The 22,703-nt window shown below is 42.0% G+C and overlaps 1 protein-coding gene across 1 annotated transcript in view; it reads left to right on the top strand.

The window, feature by feature from the left end:
• MALRD1 (MAM and LDL receptor class A domain containing 1) overlaps positions 1–22,703 on the top strand; it is a 274,434-nt gene that overhangs the window by 104,415 nt on the left and 147,316 nt on the right. The window contains exons 19-22 of the mRNA XM_075828272.1: positions 5,335–5,422; positions 8,263–8,439; positions 8,663–8,822; positions 15,802–15,958. Coding sequence (XP_075684387.1) covers positions 5,335–5,422; positions 8,263–8,439; positions 8,663–8,822; positions 15,802–15,958 — 582 coding nt within the window. The remainder of the gene's footprint in view (positions 1–5,334; positions 5,423–8,262; positions 8,440–8,662; positions 8,823–15,801; positions 15,959–22,703) is intronic.

Here is a 22,703-nt window from a genome sequence, read left to right as displayed (position 1 = left end):
AATAGTGTGTGTGCAAGTGTAATACTATAAGTGAAATATAGGGGGCAGTAATAAATGAAGTGCCTCAATAGAAATAAATGGATAATGGGGTGCAAGTGAGTGAAACATGGAGGGATAGTGTGTATGTCATGAGGCACAACGTGTATAGCCAGGTAGAAGCCTATTTGTGACGCCTTGATAATTCATAGAGCGGGCTACCCTGCTTGCTATGCCAAACAACAACACACCATGCTCTCCCAGCATCAAAGACCCGGCTGTGTCCAAGAGAAGCGAATATACATAATAATGAAAAATACCTGGGGTATTGGTAATCATTTTGGCCAAAAGGACGCAAGCTCGCAATCCACGACAAGGATCCCCAGACTTGCGAGTCCCTAAATCCTAAACTGGAACAGAACGTTCCTGATGCACAAACAGAACCGATAAAAACACAGGGACATATACAGAAACACCGAAAAAGGCCATACTTGCAAATGGACACAGCCAGGCCAGAAATGCTGATGAAAGGGCGAGCAGGTGCTCTAAATAATAATAGCCACTCCCACTAGTCTTGAGGGGAGTGGTGTGCGGTGCATGGGATGTGTAGTAAGAAATAATAAATGAATAGTGTGTGTGCAAGTGTAATACTATAAGTGAAATATAGGGGGCAGTAATAAATGAAGTGCCTCAATAGAAATAAATGGATAATGGGGTGCAAGTGAGTGAAACATGGAGGGATAGTGTGTATGTCATGAGGCACAACGTGTATAGCCAGGTAGAAGCCTATTTGTGACGCCTTGATAATTCATAGAGCGGGCTACCCTGCTTGCTATGCCAAACAACAACACACCATGCTCTCCCAGCATCAAAGACCCGGCTGTGTCCAAGAGAAGCGAATATACATAATAATGAAAAATACCTGGGGTATTGGTAATCATTTTGGCCAAAAGGACGCAAGCTCGCAATCCACGACAAGGATCCCCAGACTTGCGAGTCCCTAAATCCTAAACTGGAACAGAACGTTCCTGATGCACAAACAGAACCGATAAAAACACAGGGACATATACAGAAACACCGAAAAAGGCCATACTTGCAAATGGACACAGCCAGGCCAGAAATGCTGATGAAAGGGCGAGCAGGTGCTCTAAATAATAATAGCCACTCCCACTAGTCTTGAGGGGAGTGGTGTGCGGTGCATGGGATGTGTAGTAAGAAATAATAAATGAATAGTGTGTGTGCAAGTGTAATACTATAAGTGAAATATAGGGGGCAGTAATAAATGAAGTGCCTCAATAGAAATAAATGGATAATGGGGTGCAAGTGAGTGAAACATGGAGGGATAGTGTGTATGTCATGAGGCACAACGTGTATAGCCAGGTAGAAGCCTATTTGTGACGCCTTGATAATTCATAGAGCGGGCTACCCTGCTTGCTATGCCAAACAACAACACACCATGCTCTCCCAGCATCAAAGACCCGGCTGTGTCCAAGAGAAGCGAATATACATAATAATGAAAAATACCTGGGGTATTGGTAATCATTTTGGCCAAAAGGACGCAAGCTCGCAATCCACGACAAGGATCCCCAGACTTGCGAGTCCCTAAATCCTAAACTGGAACAGAACGTTCCTGATGCACAAACAGAACCGATAAAAACACAGGGACATATACAGAAACACCGAAAAAGGCCATACTTGCAAATGGACACAGCCAGGCCAGAAATGCTGATGAAAGGGCGAGCAGGTGCTCTAAATAATAATAGCCACTCCCACTAGTCTTGAGGGGAGTGGTGTGCGGTGCATGGGATGTGTAGTAAGAAATAATAAATGAATAGTGTGTGTGTGCAAGTGTAATACTATAAGTGAAATATAGGGGGCAGTAATAAATGAAGTGCCTCAATAGAAATAAATGGATAATGGGGTGCAAGTGAGTGAAACATGGAGGGATAGTGTGTATGTCATGAGGCACAACGTGTATAGCCAGGTAGAAGCCTATTTGTGACGCCTTGATAATTCATAGAGCGGGCTACCCTGCTTGCTATGCCAAACAACAACACACCATGCTCTCCCAGCATCAAAGACCCGGCTGTGTCCAAGAGAAGCGAATATACATAATAATGAAAAATACCTGGGGTATTGGTAATCATTTTGGCCAAAAGGACGCAAGCTCGCAATCCACGACAAGGATCCCCAGACTTGCGAGTCCCTAAATCCTAAACTGGAACAGAACGTTCCTGGTGCACAAACAGAACCGATAAAAACACAGGGACATATACAGAAACACCGAAAAAGGCCATACTTGCAAATGGACACAGCCAGGCCAGAAATGCTGATGAAAGGGCGAGCAGGTGCTCTAAATAATAATAGCCACTCCCACTAGTCTTGAGGGGAGTGGTGTGCGGTGCATGGGATGTGTAGTAAGAAATAATAAATGAATAGTGTGTGTGCAAGTGTAATACTATAAGTGAAATATAGGGGGCAGTAATAAATGAAGTGCCTCAATAGAAATAAATGGATAATGGGGTGCAAGTGAGTGAAACATGGAGGGATAGTGTGTATGTCATGAGGCACAACGTGTATAGCCAGGTAGAAGCCTATTTGTGACGCCTTGATAATTCATAGAGCGGGCTACCCTGCTTGCTATGCCAAACAACAACACACCATGCTCTCCCAGCATCAAAGACCCGGCTGTGTCCAAGAGAAGCGAATATACATAATAATGAAAAATACCTGGGGTATTGGTAATCATTTTGGCCAAAAGGACGCAAGCTCGCAATCCACGACAAGGATCCCCAGACTTGCGAGTCCCTAAATCCTAAACTGGAACAGAACGTACTGTGTATATACTGTATATATACCATATATATATATATATATCTCAAATACAGAGGGTTTTATATACATAACATGTACAATAAGGTGCTGTTCACACTGGTTTGGAATTTGACAGGAAGAATAGTGCTACATGCAGGGAGGAGCGGCTGTAGGGGAGCGGGGAGAGAGGTACGGGCAGCGGTGTTGGATTGATTGTTATGGAGGGGAAGCCATGGAGAAGGGTTTGAGGTAGTCTAGACGGGATATGATAACGTTCTGTTGCCAGCAGCCGCCACTAGTTTAGAATGTTATTATTCAAATCTATAGGGCAGATTTACTAAGACCGGTGTTTTATAGTCCATTCGTAGTCTGAAGGCCGCAGTAGAAAGATTAATCTGATTTATTACGAGGCATGCACCTATTAATAAATGAGTCACATCTTGTGCTGTCAGAAAGGGAAATTTAGATTTCCGCTATAATTGACGCTAATTTCTGCCACTTTGTAGGTCCTGATCAAATCTATTGACCTTACTGTATATGGTTGTGCTATGATTTAGGCATGACTCTGACTTGACAATCGTTCCTGGAGGGGGAGGGCAGCTGTCATCCGTTTTATCGCTTTCATGTCCAGTCGCTAAGCGACAACTAATCAGGCAGGAAAAATTTACGGAAATTTAAACTGAGGCCCACTGGTGGATTATGTGGATTCCTACTAGGGGAGATAACTTTTTGCCCCCTTTTTTGGAGGTGCCTTAGATAATGTATATATTAGACAATTGCATGAACAGCCATTCCCTAAAATACTGATATTGACGCAATTGCTCCTGTCGGCAACTGGGGGCTATTTGAGAATGATAGAATAAGCAGCCTTGAGGTCTTGTCAGCAAGCTATAGAGTACTACTTGTACCAGCAGATAGACTACTATTGAGATACAGACTATAGACTCCTATAGAGCAATCTATAGCTCGATGATAGGCTGTAAGGTGCGCTATAGGTGTGTGAAGTCACTGCAGGTGCTCTGTATCTTGACATGTATCCATCTATGTTCTTCATGCTGTAAATCACAGTTGTACATATGATCTTCCACTCTTTGGGTTCAGCTCTGTTTGTGATTGTTATGATACTGAAGTGATATACACTCAATGGCCACTATATTAGAGACACCCATCTAGTAGGACGTTGGACCTCCTTTGGCCTTCAGAACCGCAGCATTTCATCATGGCATAGATTCCACTAGGTATCAAAATCGTTCTGCAGGAATATCGCCCCATGCGGACAGGATAGCTTCTCGCAGTTGCCGCTAAAGTTCCCTACTGCCATAGGATAAGCAGCTGTCATGAAGGGATGAACTTGGTCATCCCAATTACCAATGCCGTTCAAACGTCCATCCACAGGTATCAAAGGACCCAGGGTGTGCCAAGAAAACATTCCCCGCAGCATTACTCCACCTCCACCAGCCTGAACTGTTCACACCTGACATGAAGGGTTCATTGATTCATGATGCTTGTGCCAAATTCTGACTCACCATCAGCATGGTGCAACAGAAATCTGGATTCATCTGGCCATTCAATAATTTTCCACTGCTCAGTGATCCAATTTCCGCACTCTTTTGCTCACTGGAGTCTTCCCTTTCTGTTTCCCCTAGACACTCGAACTGGTCATCATCCCATCTGTGCTAAGGATCGACGAGTTGTGTGTTCGGACACGTTAGTTGGAGCAACCAACGTGGTATTCTGCGTCAATTTGCCTTTCTATGCACCGCCTGTTCATTAGAACGATTCTTGACATCCTCCTCCGACCTCTTTTATCGACGAGTGGTTGACGTCCACAGGATCCACTTTCTCCGGGTGTTTTAATTCGATCACATCATTCTCAGAACACTCTCGAAATCGTTGTATGGGAGAACCCCACAAGGTTGTCCGTTTTTTAAATACTTGCCCAGCTAGTCTAGCACCGATGACCATGCCCCTTTCGAAGTCACTCAGATCGCTCAATTTTCCAATGGTGATTCAACTTGCAGCTGATCAACTGAAAACTTGCGGGGTCATTTCTCTAATTTACATATAGGGAAGATCCAATCGTGGAAGGACGTGCCTCTAATAAAATGGCCATTCAGTATATATGGATCTCATTGGTTTCATACATTATTATAGAGCAGTGGTAATGTATTATTATAGACCAGTGGTAATGTATTATTATAGACCAGTGGTAATGTATTATTATAGAACAGTGGTCATGTATTATTATAGACCAGTGGTAATGTATTATTATAGACCAGTTGTAATGTATTATTATAGAACAGTGGTCATTTATTATAGACCAGTGGTAATGTATTATTATAGACCAGTTGTAATGTATTATTATAGACCAGTGGTAATGTATTATTATAGAACAGTGGTCATGTATTATTATAGAACAGTGGTAATGTATTATTATAGACCAGTTGTAATGTATTATTATGGAACAGTTGTAATGTATTATTATGGAACAGTTGTAATGTATTTTTATAATACAGTGGTAATGTATTATTTTCTGTATTTCAGCTTTCAATAACCGGCATGGTAGGCGATGGATTTACCGGAGACATTGCAATTGATGACATTTCCTTCTCTAACTGTATTTTGCATCGAGGTAAGATTACGTTTTGGCACTAATATAGTTTCATGGTTTGGTTCATAGGAACTGATTTCGTATTAACATTTATCCTATTAGTGGAACAGAAATAAATTTTTCTACTATGGTGAGAGCACTGAGGTTTCTGTAACTTCCTTTCACTTAAATGGATAGTGACCGGGACAAACAGCAACCTTTCCACTAAGAATAGGAAATTATATTTCCACATTCTCCAGATGGGTGGGGGCCCCAGCAGAGGTGTACCTACTATAGGGGCAGGGTATGGGGCACATGGTGGAAAGGGATCCAATAATGAACTGATTACCCTGCTTGCTGTGACACTGTCATAGTGGTTACCTGCTGTTGCCACTAGAGGGCACTCACCATATACAGGGTTTTATAGCTCCCCTTGAATTCAATACTAGCTGAATAAGTCCATATACAGTTAGCTCCCCCTAGTGGTGGCTGCATACATTATATAATTTATCAAGTCAGAAAAATAGCTCCCATATATAAATATATAATAAATTCAATCAGTACAGAATGCTGAAAATAATAACGGAATGGTGGACATTAACTTTAGTAATGGTGTAGTACATTGGGCAGTGTTCTCTGGGGGGAATGGGATTATTCAGAATTTTGAGGGTCCAATTATTTTTTTGTATGCCCCTGGTTCCCAGATACCAGATCCCCATGATCATGATTTTATGATATCTTTGATTGACATGTCATGTCAAGGCTGCAATGTTCTGCACCAAGCTTATTTATAATCTACATGAGGTGCAGTCCATGTCATCATGTAGCAGTTTATATAATCACAACATATTTGCAAGAATTTCCTTCTAGACTCTAAAAACATATTGATAGAAGAAACAGTTAATTGTATCTCAATAGCTGCAAAGTAAAAAAGAAACTACACTCTTAGCAAAGTAAAAATTAATCAGCTTTTTTACCCCCAGAAATAGCGCCACTCTATCCATAGGCTGTGTCAGGTATTGCAGCCCACTTGAATGGATCTGAGCTGCAATACCAGACACAGCCTATGGACATGAGTGGTGCTGTTTCTGGGTAAAAAAACAAACAAGGCCAATCCTGTAGTCCCAGCTGATCTGTTCTTACATTGCTGAAGTAATGATGTGTCGTACCAGCAGATGATCTCTCCAGCCAATCACAGTGCTCCTGTCATTATGTATACTGTGACTGCTCCTACCAGTGATTGGCTGGTACAGCCATCTTTGCTTTAGCAATGAAAACACAGGCTGGTGGGGACCCCTGGAGTGTCAGTGCTGGATCTACGGGGGATTTAGTAAGAATATGCTTTTTTCCTTATATTATTACATAAACAGTTTTTGGTATTTTAAGTCTGAAAATCCCCTTTAATACATTTGTATTCTTATTGTGGGAACATTAGTGCTAATAGAAGTTTATTTGTTTTGTTATTACACCCTTAGTAGTGTATTTTGTGTATGTTTAGCTGCACAAAATATTGGTACAATCTATTCTTTTCATACTACTGTATTTGTTGGTCATAACTCACAATCTGCTACGCTAGAACAATTTCTCCAAACCCTATGAAATTGATCTTAGAAGAATTTATCCACCACGGATGGCAATTACAGACTTTTGTCAAGAAATCTATTACATTCAGCTTTCCTTTTGCTGTGTATTCAACTGTCTTATGTAACAAATAAAACCACATAGAGGAAATCAATTTATTTCTGTTCAACATGCAGGTAGATCTATCATAAGTTAAACTTTCCCATGACGTTAAAGTCTCCTAAAGTACAACTTCTGGCAAATGTGAGCAGGATTAAAAAGGATAAATATAATAATAATAATCTTTATTTATATAGCGCCAACATATTACGCAGCACTTTTCAATTTGGAGGGTTCATGTACAAACAATATCAGACATTACGTATTGACAAAATTAATTTACAATGCAAACAAGAGGAGTGTGGACACTGCTCGCAAGAGCTCACGATCTATTAGCATCAAGTTTATCAATAAAATTCTTTCTGCCTGCAGCCACCACTAGGGGGAGCTCACTACACATGGATTTAAACAACTAGTATTAAAGAGGACCAGTCATGTCCCCAGACAAATTATCTGACTGATAGCTGTATTACTGCCTTGCCCCTGATTCCAGCGGCGTTTATATTCGAAGTTACCAGATGCCTCCCTTCCCCCAGCAATTTATTCTTGAATAAATTGACAACTGGGCGGTCTCCATCAACCCAGCATCTGGGATGCATGAGCTAAGCCGCTCTGTTCGACATCGCTGGTTTCTTCTAGAAACAGCACCACTCTAGCCCATGATTGAAGAGGATAACATGCAGTTAATGGGCCCTTCCGGGGACTTTGTGGCACAACAAGTGTAATTTATAATAAAAAGTGTAGAAATAGGAGACAATTTGAAGGACCCTGGATAGTGGTTAAGCCAAATACCTGATCTTACCCAGAGCTTTAACATATTTTAAATAACTAATACAAGGAAGGAGTTCTAAGGGGCCATGGAATGAAGAAAAAAGTCCCAGAAGTCCCTCTACGTTTCCTCCTTCCATCTTATCCTATTCTGTCTCTTCTTGCAAGCAAAACGGCATGAATTATAAGAAGAATTGTATGTATATCCCACAAGAGCAGCTCCTTCCTCCTCACACATTGATCTGACTGTAAGGCAACTGGCTGCAGCAGGAACAGACTGCTCTGTCTGCAATAGCAGACCACAAATGCGGTCACACACCCATTTTTTTATTTCTAGATTTGGTATTCCTTTGATAACTTTTTATGTAAAGCAACTTGCTCTGTCAGTTAGTTGGCTTATAAGTCAACCAGAACATAAATATGTTTGTCTACAGGTGCATTGCCAACTTGGTCGCCAATTCCATTGCAAACGTCTACTCAGGCAACACTTCCAGTCCACAATTGCTCAGAGGATGAACATGTCTGCAGGTCATCAGGACATTGTATACCAGTCACAAAGCTGTGTGATTTCAGAGAAGACTGTCTAGATGGTTCTGATGAAGGAAACTGTGGTAAGTCAAAATATCAGTGACGACTGCTGTACTTCCAGGTTTCTTTAGCGTTTATTAGTTGTGGTGAGGCTAATAGAAGGAATCTTCCAAGATCTGCTCTGGTAGAAATAGTAGATGTTATTTCTCATTGAGCTACTGGCAATCTCTAACTTCTCTACTCTAATATGCCAACACTATGTATAACCACTAAATAAAGCTAATTGAGCTCTGCTTAATTTCTTAGTTTCAGAATACTGTAACTTTGAAAACGGGAGTTTATGTAATTGGTTCCAGCCTGGACTAACTGCTTTTCGCCGAGACACAGCATTCCAATGGACTGTCGGTCAAGGAAACAGCATTCATCCTGGGGAAGAGAGTCACAGGCCTCTTATGGACCATACTACGTAAGTATATGCAATAAGTTTGTACTTTTGTACTTTATAGACTAAAAAGTTATTGGAGTTTTCCAAAAACTCAGGGTATCTTCACACAGGGCGAATACGCTGTTTAAAAGCACACAGCCTATTCGCCCTGGGTCGCCGCAGGGAATTCCGTCCGAAAAACCTCACCAAATTGTGGTGCAGTTTTTCAGCCGGAATGTCCGCTTCGGAAAGCTGCACGTGAAAAAAAAACAAAAAACACACACGTACCCTCTTACGTCTTGCAGCCTGGGCTCCTGGGATGACATTTAATCCCATGTGACCGCTGCAGCCTGTGATTGGCTGCAGAGGATACATGGGATGAAATATCATCCCTGTTCCGGCCTGAACGAAGAATCACAGAATTCTGGGTAAGTATACGTTTTTTTTCTGAGTTGCGTTCTTTGCAGTGGAATCGCTGCTTTTCCGCTGCAAATAAAGCAACATCTGCTATTTGTTGCAGGTTTTTAAACCCACAACACAAAGGCAGCAATTACGCAAATACAATTGCCATGTTGTGGATTTAAAAAAACGCACCGCAGGTAAATTTCTGAGCGTTGTTTCTGCTCAGCATTTACGCAACGTGTGGATGAAATTTGTTCAAATCTCATCCACTTTGCTTGTACTGTATTATGCTGCGGATTTTCCCCCGCAACAAAATTAGTTGCGGAAAATCTGCAGTACTTACGCTAGGTGTGAGCTTACCCTTAGGGTATGTTCACATGCAAAGTCACACACGGCTGAAAATTGCGGAGCTGTTTTCAGAGAAATCAGCCCCTGATTTTCAGCCGTTTTTGAAGCTGATAACGTTTTTTGAAGCTGTTTTTTCTAGTAGTTTTTGGGGCTGTTTTTCTATTGACACATTGAAAAACAGCTCCAAAAACGGCTCAAGAGGTGACATGCGCCTTCTTTTTACGCAGTGGTTTTTTATGCGCCGTTTTTTAAAGCAGCAACATAAAAACCACTCCGTCTGAACGAAACTCAGTTTTTCCTATTTTAATTCAATGGGCAGATGTTTGTAGGCATTTAGCTAGTGGTATTTCAGGCGTATTTCAAGGTATTATTATTATAATTATATCGTTAGACTACCTTCATTTACAAATCATAAGTTATCACCAGGGACAGGATAAGCAAATTCTCAAGCACTAAAATTAGCAAATTGTTACGCACCTTTCTCGAAAACAGTAAAGACTGGCAAACTAGGACTCACATACCTGGCAAATGACGCAATTTATGCCATTCTAATTTTATCTACATGATTGTCAGGGAAGTGCTTCCTCTCAACCATTACACATCTACATATTGATAAATTCTCTGCCTTACAACTACAAGAAAGCCATAAGGTGTGCACGTGCCAAACCGTTAGTAACATACTTTAAACATTAAAAACACATCCGTCTTAAATTGGCAAGTAAATTGTGGCATGCGCCACCATTTATTACATTTTTGGCAATACAGTGCAGGAGGAGCCTGACCTAAATCACGACACGGCACTCCCTCAGCTGGGGCCCGCCTGCCCCCAGCTCGCATGCTGTAATCCAGGACAGCCGTGCCCCCTGCTACAGCAGTCCCTCTAGGCAGCCGCCGGACCGCCGTCCAGCTTTCGTGACAGCCCAGGCCCAAAACATCCTGGGGACCTGCCGTAGTACTAGTGTCCCGCCACATGCGAGTTCACCCCGCCGTATCGCTAGTGGTAAACTCTCAGTGGTCCACCACCGAAGCCGCTCTTAGCAGGTGCAGTGCCACGATCCGATCCGGCTTTACATCACATCACATAGCATAACATAACATTATTTCTAACATGGGAGGGTTGGGTGGGTCTTTCTTTCTCCTGGTAAGTACTGCCTTACCTCACCCTGCTTCTGCCCTTATAAACCCTTACACTGCTCCCCCTCCCCTATTGCTCATTACTTATGCGCTGACCTAGCTCTTCCCACCATCACTCCCCTTTCTTACACTTATCTCCAAGTGAAGAAAGCATTCACCCTCCTCCCCAGACATGCTGGTGCCGTTGGCCAAGCGGCCAACACCATTTTATAACCCCTGCTACACCTAACCACCGTTATCAGGGACGCCCTGGCCCCCCTTATGCTTCCTCGGGCCTAGTCGTCCCTCACCCATAATACCATCTATTTTGACAGGATGTATAGTAAAAAGTATATGTGCGCATACTCTTTAAAGCAACTTTGTATTAACATAGAAGCCATTTATAGCAACTCCCAATTTTGCAAAAAAGTTAAAAAATCGCTGAATCGTGAAAGCCAAGAAAGGTAAATTTTTTAATATTCAATATTTTGGGCCTTCAGGAAACAGCTTTTTATTTTATTTCTGCATAGCTGCATGCAGTTTGTAATAACTTATTTCTTTCCCTTTGGACATCAATAGTTGTATGAGGGCTTGTTATTTGCAAGAAAAATAAGGTCGTAACGAAATTTTGATATCCAGGTAAATGTAATAATTACTGTTATTTGTACCAATATTTTGGAGTTAATACTGTATCATTTATTGATTAACTTTTATTCCTTTTTTGGGGGGGTGGAAAAGCAGCAATTTCGCCATTATATTTTTGGATTTTTTTCAGTATAAGTGCAATGGTAACTTTATTCTACGGGTCTTTGTGATTGTGAAGAAATATAGTTTTGTCTCTCCACTTTCCGAGAGCCATAACTTTCTTACATTCCCATCCATGCAGCTGTATGTAGACGTGTTATATTGGTTTTGGTTTATGAATGGCACCATTTTGGGTACATACAACCTATTGATTCACTTTTATAATTTTTTTGGTTGAGGAAATAGAAAAAAAACCTTTATTCTGCCGGTTGTTATGTTTGCAACCGTACAAGATATTTATAGTTTTCAATTTATTTTATTTTATACTTTTGCAAAATAAAGGACTAATTTTTGCAGTCCCCCCAGGGGACTTGAACGTGCAATCATCTGATCTCTTTTATAATACATTGCAATGCTAGTGTTTTGCAATATAATATAGCTGACACCCACTACTGATGGCACGGGCACAGCTCCTGCTTAGCTTACTTTACAAGCAGGAAATAATTCCTTCCCATGTCGTAACCGTATAGCTCAGCACCGGACTGGACCGGATTAAGGGGCCTGATGCCTAATACTAGACGTAAGCAAAGACTCCTCTATGAAGCGGTAGGGCAGAGGCTGGTGATAAAAGGGGCATCATGCAAAAAAAATAACAGCAATCAAGTAGGATGGCAGGTGGTATCTATCACATACAGTATGATGTTTTGTCACGGAACTTACTCTTTACGGTAAGGCTTCATTCACATCTGCTTCAGGACTCTATTCATGGGTTCCATCTGAGCTTTCCGTCAGGGGAACCCATGAACGGAATCCAAACGGAAACCATAGGTTTCCGTTTGCATCACCATTGATTTCAATGGTGACGGATCCATTGCTAATGGTTTCTGCTTGTCCCCGTTGTGTAAGGGTTTCGTCGTTTTGACGGAATGAATAGCGCAGTCGACTACGGTATTGATTCCATCAAAACGACGGTACCATTGCACAACTGTGACAAACAGAAACCATTTGCACTGGATCTGTCACCATTCAAATCAATGGTGATGCAAACGGAAGCCTGCAGTTTCCGTTTGTTTCAGTTTGGATTCTATTCATTGGTTCCCCTGATGGAAAGCTCCAACTGAACTAATGAAAGGAACCCCGACGCAGATGTGAACAAAGCCTAAATTGTTTCTTACGCAATTTGCCGTGTGGAAACGAATAAAAAAAATACCCTCCAATAAAAACCAGAATATTTTATAGATTGTGGGTTTTAAAACAATATTAAGAAATGGAGATATTATTAGGTAATTGTACTTTAAGTTACCATTTGACTTTTGGTTGCTCAGTGAATTATTTGCAATTTCTTTTTATTGCTTTTTTGCCTTGCGGCCAGGGAGATGGAAATAACAGTTTACCTTCCCATCTCATAGATTGGTGTGAGCATTCCTTTTTATTTGCATTTCTTGGCTCAACAAGGAAATATGCAAATAAAATACTGATGTAGGCAGATTGTATCAATCTGATTTATAATCTGTGGCTTTAATATCATTCCTTTCTGAGAGTAGGAGGCAATTACTAAAAGTATCAATAACCACTTGGCCAGGAAATTAATAGGAGGGGAAGAAATGTAACACAACTTTACAAAACTTCTGCACACTAGTTTCTGGAAAAAAGTATTACATTATAACAAGAACATAATAGATAATTGGTACAATTAAAAAGCAAATAAACATACAGTATTTCATCAGCAACCTACCGTATTTTCTGGACTATAAGACACACTTTTTAGCAAGAAACAAATCTTGCTAGAAATTGTGTGCATCTTATAGTCCGACTGTTTCCTTAATGTTAGGACACAATGCAGGACACATCACTGGAGCCTGAGCAAGTGGCTCCATACCACAAGATATGCTAACCCCCTTACCTTGTCTTCCCTAGGCCACCAGGGAATCAAATATTAAAAAGTGGTTGTCTCATGAAGACAACCCCTGTCCATATGCCATTTTAGAGCATATGGACATCATAAAAGGAGTGCCCTGTTTGGGCACCCCTTATAATTCGGAGCAGAGAGCCATCTATCTGTAAGTGCAGCTCTCTTTTTGGCAGACATGAGCTGTCCATGTTATTCTGAATGGCCGTTATGTAATATTACCTTTGCCCTGCAGTGGGCCACAGTGGTAGTTTTTAGGTAACAACAGAAATGCGTTAGAGAGAATGGGCGGTTTGCTTGGTTATATAGAATAATAAAAAAAAAAATGGTGTTTAAGGGTGGTAAATCTTCTAACTAGCCTTTAAAATTAAATCTGGATATATCAAAATTTATTATTTATCTATTATCTATGTAAAAAAACAATGGACAGTAGTTTATTCTTCTCATTTACTTTTTCCTCCTATAACTTATTTTTGTGATGCAATGAAATTAACCAGAGGAGAGCAGGCACATTTGATAAATCATTATAAGATGAGTGTTACAATGTACATTATTTTCTTTTTCGCTTTCCTAAATTACAATACGGCACAAGGAATAAAATAATGTTCTGACATTAAGACGCTTAAATACAAAATGAGCCTCTCTTTTCTAGCTATTCCCCCGAAATTACCTTAACAGATGCATATGATTATAAAGTTGATTTTTTATTATGCTTTAGTTGAGATGGTTCAGGATTGTTCTTTAACCAGCAACACTGCTCAGTTTAAAAAAAAAAAAAAAGATGGATAGATATAAAAAAGTTATAAAAAAATAAAAAAGCAGCACCGTTTCATAGTAGAAGTAGTAGGGTGCAATATCCTAATTTGGACACGTGACCAGAGTCCCAGATACGTAGTCAAAATTCATCAAAATACAAGGCAGCACTCCAGAAATAGTGAAAAAAGTGGATTTATTCACCACATTCACGATGTTTCAGCTCTAATCAATGGGGAGAAATGCCCCATTGAGTACGGCTGAAACGTTGCGCATAAGATGTAAGATATAAGATGATAGAGATAGATAGATATGAGCACTACCCTTGGGGGGGGCCCACTCGGCCGCCTGCTCTGCCCTGGGTCTCCATCTCTGGGGAAGCCCGTGACATCACTGTCCATATATGGACAGGGATGTCAGGAGCAGAGCAGTGTCCCAGGCAGAGTGCTAGTAGTGCTCTGCCCGAGATATTGGCCCTGGGGTTGCCCCTGACATCACTATTTATATATAGACAGTGATGTCAGGGGCTTTCCCATAGCCAGAGTACCGAAGCAAAGCCTTTACTAGTGCTCTGCCTGGGACACTGCTCTGCTCTGGACATCACTGTCCATATATGGACAGTGATGTCAGGGGCTGCCCAAGAGAGGGAGTACCGGAGCAGAGCCTTTACCGGCGCTCTGCCCGGGACTTCAGCTCGTCTCCGGACTTCACTTTCCATATATGGACATCATATAGTGATGTCAGGAGCAGAGCAGGAGTCCCAGGCAGAGTGCTAGTAGTACTCTGCCCAGGACTATGGCTCTGGTGTTGCCCCTGACAACACTGTCCATATATGGACAGTAACGTGAGGGGCTGCTCCTGCAGTGGAATCCCCAGCCAGAGCGTTGGCAATTCTCTGGCTGGGGATTCTGCTCCTAGAGGGAGCCCCAAAGGGGCTTCCTACAGGGAGGGGGGCTGTGTGGCACTTTAAAAACGTTCATCGTGTCCCTTTAATACTGTTCTTTCCGGTAACTTTCCCTTTTTGTAATATTTTCTTGTTGTAGTCAGTGAGCTCAGTAATTAATGGCCATAGTCAGTGAAGTGTCAGAGTTGTAGATCATTTGAAGTAATTTACTTTTATTTGCCTAATGAGTAATGAAGATCTAGAATTTCGGGGTAATCTGCCATGTTCTCAGATGTTGACACGTCTTTAATGAATTCAGCCAATTACAAGGAGCCTGCCTATACAAAACATCCCATCATTAATTTACGGTATCGTCCTCAATGAAAACTCACAGGAAGATCAATGTCTTTGTGTAAGCCTCAGTGACTCCTTACTACCTGGCAAAAACTAGCCCTGCGTCCCCTTTGACCTCTCGGATGCAGGCGATAATATCAGATTTCCCAGATTCTTTATTGATGGCTGCTAAAGGAAACAGTAAGCTTATTGGCAAGGAGGCACTACACTGTTGTGGCCATGACCGTTTGTTGCCCTTGACCAATCAAGCTGGAAGGCACCGTAATTAGTATACAGCGCATACTTTTGAACAGTTCCCCCGGAGTTCAGGGCGCCATTCAGATGGATGATGAATCAATAACTGCAATGATAAACTCTTAGTTTCCAAGAACCAGCAGAACCTTTGGCTCATGGAGTAAATCCACAGCTTGAGATCATATATACATTAGTCCATAGTGATAGAAAAAAACTACAGTAAGACATAAAAGTAAATTTACAAAAAGAGCGTAATTGACCATACAACATTGACTTTATAGGTCCACAGAAGAAGGCTGGTATTTATACGCAGACAGCTCAAATGGAGAATTTGGCCATACAACTCATATCACGACTCCTCTTATATCCCATACTGGACCCAAGTGCAAGCTGACATTCTGGAGCTACATGAATGGAGGGACCGTGGGATCTTTGCAGGTAGGTAAACACTGCTAAAAATGAAGAAGGCACACAGCCGTGTTACAGAACCGTCTTAATGGCTGGTCCCAGCATGTCTTGTGCCTACAACTATGTAATATGGACCAGTAGGGACCTGGTGTGCTACCATACAGGCTCCGTGCCATATGCATGAGGCCTAAGACGTCCAGTAGGCTCTATATGACTACTTGTACTTTTGTTAGAACATTTTAAGGTCATGCCATAGAATAACTTTATAAAATAAACCTGATTTCGACCGTACATCATTTTCCGGTTCTCTGAATGCAGCCAGCAATGTAAGCAATGGATGTTTTTATTCTGATTCACATGGCCAGGCTGAGGGACATTTATATATATATACAAGCACAATTCCTCCTCAGGTCTATACCAGATCTGCTAACATGGAAGGAAGACAATTACAGTAGTGCTATATACATGTCAGTGACATAACCAAAATGAAAACATCCATTGCTTACATTGCTGCCTCCATTTCGAGAGCATGGAAATTGTGTCCAACAGAAATATGTTCTCTATTAGAAAGTTACTGCTTTTTTATATGGTGCTGCAATCTCAAATTGTTAGCGTGTTTTTATTGATATGCTGGTTTTCGGAGAATAAAGTCATTTTTAGGTATAACTGTTTTTTTTTATTACGAGGTTGCAGATGCTTTTATTTTATTTTTATTTTTTTAGCTTCACATCATTTCCATACTGCACACTGCACTTTATTTTTCTCTACTTCATAAATGAGATATAATATAGGATCCAACGTCTTGTAAATATTGAAGAGGTTGTATGAGATAAGAAAGAGAAGTCTATTATTTTTTCCAGCAACTGCGCCACTCTTGTCCATAGACTGGGTTTGGTATTGCAGCCCAGCCTCGTTCACATAAACGCTGCAATATTAGACACAGTCCATGAACAGCTCGTGTTGGAAAAGTTACCTAAATTTCCTTTACCTCTGACTGACGGAAAAGTAAAAAAAGTTCTGGCTTTTGGAATGAGGTGATAAAAAAAAAAAAAAAAATTTGTCCTTAAAGTACACCTAACTTTTCATGTGAATTTTTAGAATAAGCTGTCATATGTGTGAACATGAGGACTAGCACTATTTCTGGCCATTATATGACTTGTATGTGGCATTATTTAGCAGTATTCCCCTCTGCAACCTCTATCTCTAATTCTCAGTTTTCTCTGAGCTAGTGGGTGGAGCCTAACTGCTATCATGTCTTCTATACACAGCACACAGAGAAGTCGAGAATCCTGCTCTCCTATCTCTTTATATCCCTTATATAGAAGCTGCAGCAGCATAGAGGAGAATATACAGCAGTAATGAGCAGTGTACATGAGAATCCAGCACTGGTGTGAGACAGTAACACTTAAGCTACATTCACACGAGCGTGACAGATTTATGCGCATAAAAAACGTACGTTATATCAGTTCATGTCTGTTGCGTTATGCAACAGTGTGCTTTGCGAGTGGTATGTGTTTTTAAGACCAGGGGCGTAACTAGGAAAGACTGGGCCCCATAGCAAACACTTGACTGCCCCCCCACCAGGTGCCACATGCAGCCCCCTTATAGACAGTGCCCCCTGTAGATTGTGCCATTCAGCCCCCTTGTAGACAGGGCTATACAGCCCCGCCTGAAGACAGTGTCACACCTCACTTGTAGATAGCACCCCCTCTCCCTTGTATATAGTGCCACACAGCCCCACTCCCTTTTATATAGTGCCACACACTCCCCTCTCCCTTGTATATAGCGCCATACAGCTTCCCCTGTATATAGTGCCACACAGCCCCCTCCCTTGTATAAAATGCCACATAGCTCCCCCTTAGTAGATAGTGCCATACAGCGCCCCCCTTAGTAGATAGTGCAACACACAGACCCCTGTAGATTGCGCCACACACAGCCCCCTGTAGATAGAGCTACTGCCCTCCCCGTTGTAAATAGTCCATACAACCCCCCTAGTAGATAGGGCCACACAGCCCCCCTTAGTAGTGCCACTCAGCCCCTTGTATATAGTGCCACATAGCTCCCCATGTGTATAGTACCACACAGCTCCCCCTTGTGTATAGTGTCACACAGCTCCCCCTTGTGTATAGGGCCACACAGCCCCCCAAGTAGTACAAGGCAATGGTGCATCCGAGAAAGTTGTATCAGCCAGGGGGATGTCAATCAAACATGGAATGGTGGGTTTGGAGTCAGGACTATGTGACTCTAAAGGATAGCGGTACCAACACATGACCCTTTAATTAGTAATGAGTAATTAGCATATAGTGTGCACCTTTTTAAAAGTTGATTTTATAGATTTTGCTGCATCTAAAAAAAACATACAGGGGAATGTTGGAAAATATTGTCAGGTCATGTATTACCGCATGGTGGAGGATCAAGGGGTTAATACTACAAGACAGGTTCCCATTAAATATACAATGAATTGAAAACAATTCCATCTGCCCTGCAATTTTGTTATTATAAATATATCCTATATAATTACAGCTCCAGGACCAAGCTCAAACATATATACAGCACTAGAACCAAGCGCTGACATATATACAGTACCACAACCAAGCTCGGTACATACATACAGTACCATAACCAAGCTCAGTACATAAATACAGCACTAGAACCAAGCTCATACATATATACGGCACGAGAGCCAAGCTCAATACATATATATTGAGCACCAGAACAAAGCTCAGTACATAAATACAGCACCAGAACCAAACTCAGTACATGAATACAGCATTAGAAGCAAGCTCAGTACATATATACAATAACAGAACCAAGGACAGTACATATATACAATACCAGAACCAAGATCAGTACATAAATACAGCCCCAGAACCAAGCTCAGTACATGTATACATCCCCAGACCCAAGCTCAGTACATATATACAACACCAGAACAAATACAGCTAAATTTAGTGCAACCCCAGCCGTATAGGTGTAAAACTACAACTCCCAGTATGGCCCGAACAATGGTAAGGATATGCTGGGTGTTGCTGTTTCACCCAAAAAAAAATCATACCACCCATCATCTTGCTGCAGATCATACAGTGAGTACAGTACTGATTAGAGGCATAATAAACATTTACATTAATTTTACTCACTGGTGACATCTCAGATTTCAGTTCTTTTTCTCTTTTCTTTCTAGATTTCTCCCGGCCACGACCCATTTCTGCAGTTTTTCTCTCAGATGTCTTCAGATTCTCACTTTTAAAACATTTCTGCACGTATAAACAAAGATAAAATTCTCAACACCTCTAAATGTAATAGCGCCATACACTGCACCTCTAACTATAATAGCGCCATACACTGTGTCCCTGATTATAATAGTACCATACACTGTGTCCCACACACACTGTGCCCCACACACACTGTGCCCCCTGTAGATAGTGCCCCCATAGCTCCCCTTTAGTGACCTCCATAGAGCCTCTGTAGATAGTGCCCTACATAGAAGCCCCTGTAGATAATGCCCCACACACAGCCCTCTGTAGATAGTGCCCACATATGGACTCCAGAGCTGTAAATCAATAGTGCTAACCACTAAGCCACCATGTTGCCCTACATATAGGCTCCCCTATAGATAATGCTCCATGTATAGCCCACCTCGGTAGATAGTGCCTCACATATAGCCTACCCCTGTAGATAGTGCCCTACATATAGCCCCCCTGTAGACAGTTCTCCAGATGCCCACATATAGACCCCCGATGTAGATAGAGCCCCCACTATAGATAATGCCACTCACAGTTTTAGTAGAAAAAAAAATTACATACTCACCCTGATCCCATTCCCGCGCCGTCCGGTTGCAATGCAGATCTGCTCTCTTCTGAGCAGGTCTGCCGGAGCTGAACGACGCAAGTGGCGCATCGTTGAAAGACACTGATTGGCAGCTCAGAATGACATGACGTCATCGCGCCGCTAGCGTAGTTGAAAGACGCTGATTGGCGGGGCAAGACATTTTGCAATCAGCTAATCAGGCTATCATTGTAAGGCGCTGAATGGTCAGGCACGGAACGTGCCCGGCCATTCAGTGCTAATGCATGTATTTGTACCTGCGTGCTATAGACGTAGGTGCAATTACTGCAAGAGGGGTTGGCTGTCGCTAGCACCAGGGACCTCTCCGTGCTAGTGACACCCCTGTGCATGAGAGGGCTCGTGCCGTCCGACCCATAAATGTTGGAGACTGGTAGTAGCGTCACTACCGTTTTAGCAGCCATAACAGCTGCTAGGGGCGCCACTGGGCATATGGAGGGGGTGGCGTATCAGCGGGCGTGTTGGCGGGCGGCATGGGCCCCCTCATGCTGCGGGCTCCATAGCAGCTTCTACGGTTTCTACAGCGGTAGTTACGCCACTGTTTCACACACTCGCAAACACTTCCTGTTTTTCTTCAATGTAATTGATGCATAAAACACGGACAGCACACGGATGTGCGTCCGTGTGCTGTCCGTGGTTTTCACGCATCTATTTACTTCAGTGCGTGAAAATGCACCAATATAGGACATGCCTTGATTTTCACGCACAGCACACGAATGAGACTCATGCTCGTGTGCATGAGCCCTAAGGCCCTATTCAGACGACAGGGATAATCGGCCTCATTAAATTGGCTTCATTAAAATCAATGTACGTCTATTGTGCTATTCACACAGCCATTTTTCTTAACGGACATCTCCTATTTTTGCCTGTTTTCCCGGATACCTCAATAGACTCAAGTCTATGAGGGATCCGAGAAAACGGGTGCCGAACACGGGCAAATCAGCAGTGAAAAACTGAATTTTTTTCATGGCCAATTTGACACCCCGACGTGTGAATAAAGCCTTACCAGAAAGCTGCAGCACGTATGTGTGTTTCTTTCTCACTTTGCTCTTGCTCCCCCTTCCCTCTCCATAGTCTTATATAAACAGGCAATGAAGTGACACGCCCCCACCTTCTGTAGTCTGTCAATTTCGCTCTGTAACTAGGGATGTATTGTGCTTGACAACAGGGGATGGACAGCGGATTACAGGAGGGGAGACACCTAGTGGCAATAACTTCACACAGAATTTGCATGGATAAAACAACAAATTTTAAGTAAATTACAAGTTGATCTATATCAGGTATATTAGATTAACATAAGTTGTTTAAAAACTTAGTGTACATTTAAGGGGTAGCAAATTCAATAGTACATCTTAGTGGTTTATAGGCACAGATTATCTGGCCCCTTAACCACCGTCCTTTAAGTAGACCGTGCCTTAAAGGGGTTGTCCGAGATAAAATGACTATGTGTTAATGCTTGTAATTTATAAAAGTAAATAAATTTGTAATATACTTACATTTTCCAAAGTGGCCCCGTTTCCAGATCCTGCCATGGGGTACTTGACGGGTGACATCACTCTCTGGCCGCTGTGTTGATCTTCAATTCTTTTCCCTTTATATGACACGTCACTTGTGACGTGCCGTGTATGGGCTGTTCTGTTGTAACGTGCATGCGCGGTCCCTGCTGTTATCTCGAGAACAGCCGGGACAGCGAGAACAGCAGGGACCACGCATTCGCTTTAGGGGCTGTACAGCAGAACAGACCATACACGGCACGTCACAAGTGACGTGTCGTATACGCGGAAAAGAATTGAAGATCAACACAGCGGCCAGAGAGTGACGTCACCCGTCAAGTTCCCCACGGCAGGATCTGGAAACGGGGCCACTTTGGAAAATGTAAGTATATTACAAATGTATTTACTTTAATAAATTACAAGCATTAATACATAGTCATTTTATCGCGGACAACCCCTTTAAGTCATGTTTGGCTTTGCAATATTTGTCTGTTCTTACAAAATAAACATTGGGATGCACTTTTGACACCCTTTGCTGCCTTCCCCTTATGGTTCCTCAGCTGTCCCCCTCTCACTCTCACACATGACTGGCCTTATGTTGAATGGATCTCCTATCACGCCCTTACTGCCATATGGCGTACTGTCATACAGTGCACAAATCACCATATCATACAGTGCCTAGATATAAGCACCATGCAGTATAGTGCCTAAATAATAGCGCCATGCATTGGACATTTAACACTTACTTGGTAAGTATTATATCGCCAACGAATGTCACTAATTTACCCAAATAAGAATACTATACAGTGTCCTCATCATCATCCACTGCAAAAAAATTACACTCTAGAGTGCCTAAGTAGCAGTGCCACACAATGCCTAAGTATACACCCCCATACAGTGCCCAAATAATAGCTCCGCACAAAATAATCTAATAACAGTGGTATACAATGACTAAATAATACTGCTATACAATTAAAATTAAGAATTGTGGTGGTCAAAAGTCTCAGGTGATAGATCATCTGTAGCGCCCCCTACAGCAGGGGGGGGGGGGGCATAGGCACCCTGTGTGACCATTCGCACAGCTCTGTGAATGCCTATTTACCATATAGATGTACAAAATTTACATTTGTATACTCACTGTTCAGTGTTTTTATATGTCAGTTTTTGATCAGCAGGTGCCCAATTCCCATGGCTGCCTGTAGACACACGTGTACTTTGCCTATAGGTTAATCAGTATGTATTTGGAGTATGGAGGGATACCAATACACATACACATGAAGAACATAAACTATATCATGATGCTGCAATATAACATTGCTAACCACTGAGCCATATACTATTCTGATGTCTATATCTGGGCCCGGCAGCTACGGGCATAGGGCGTTGAAGGGAATGGCTGATTTACATGCCACGTGTCTGGATTTATCGTATAGTTCTTG

Source organism: Rhinoderma darwinii, chromosome 5, assembly GCF_050947455.1.
Source record: "Rhinoderma darwinii isolate aRhiDar2 chromosome 5, aRhiDar2.hap1, whole genome shotgun sequence".
NCBI classification, from domain to species: Eukaryota; Metazoa; Chordata; class Amphibia; order Anura; family Rhinodermatidae; genus Rhinoderma; species Rhinoderma darwinii.
Note: the sequence above shows the minus strand (reverse complement) of the source record. Positions and strands in the feature narration are given on the sequence as shown.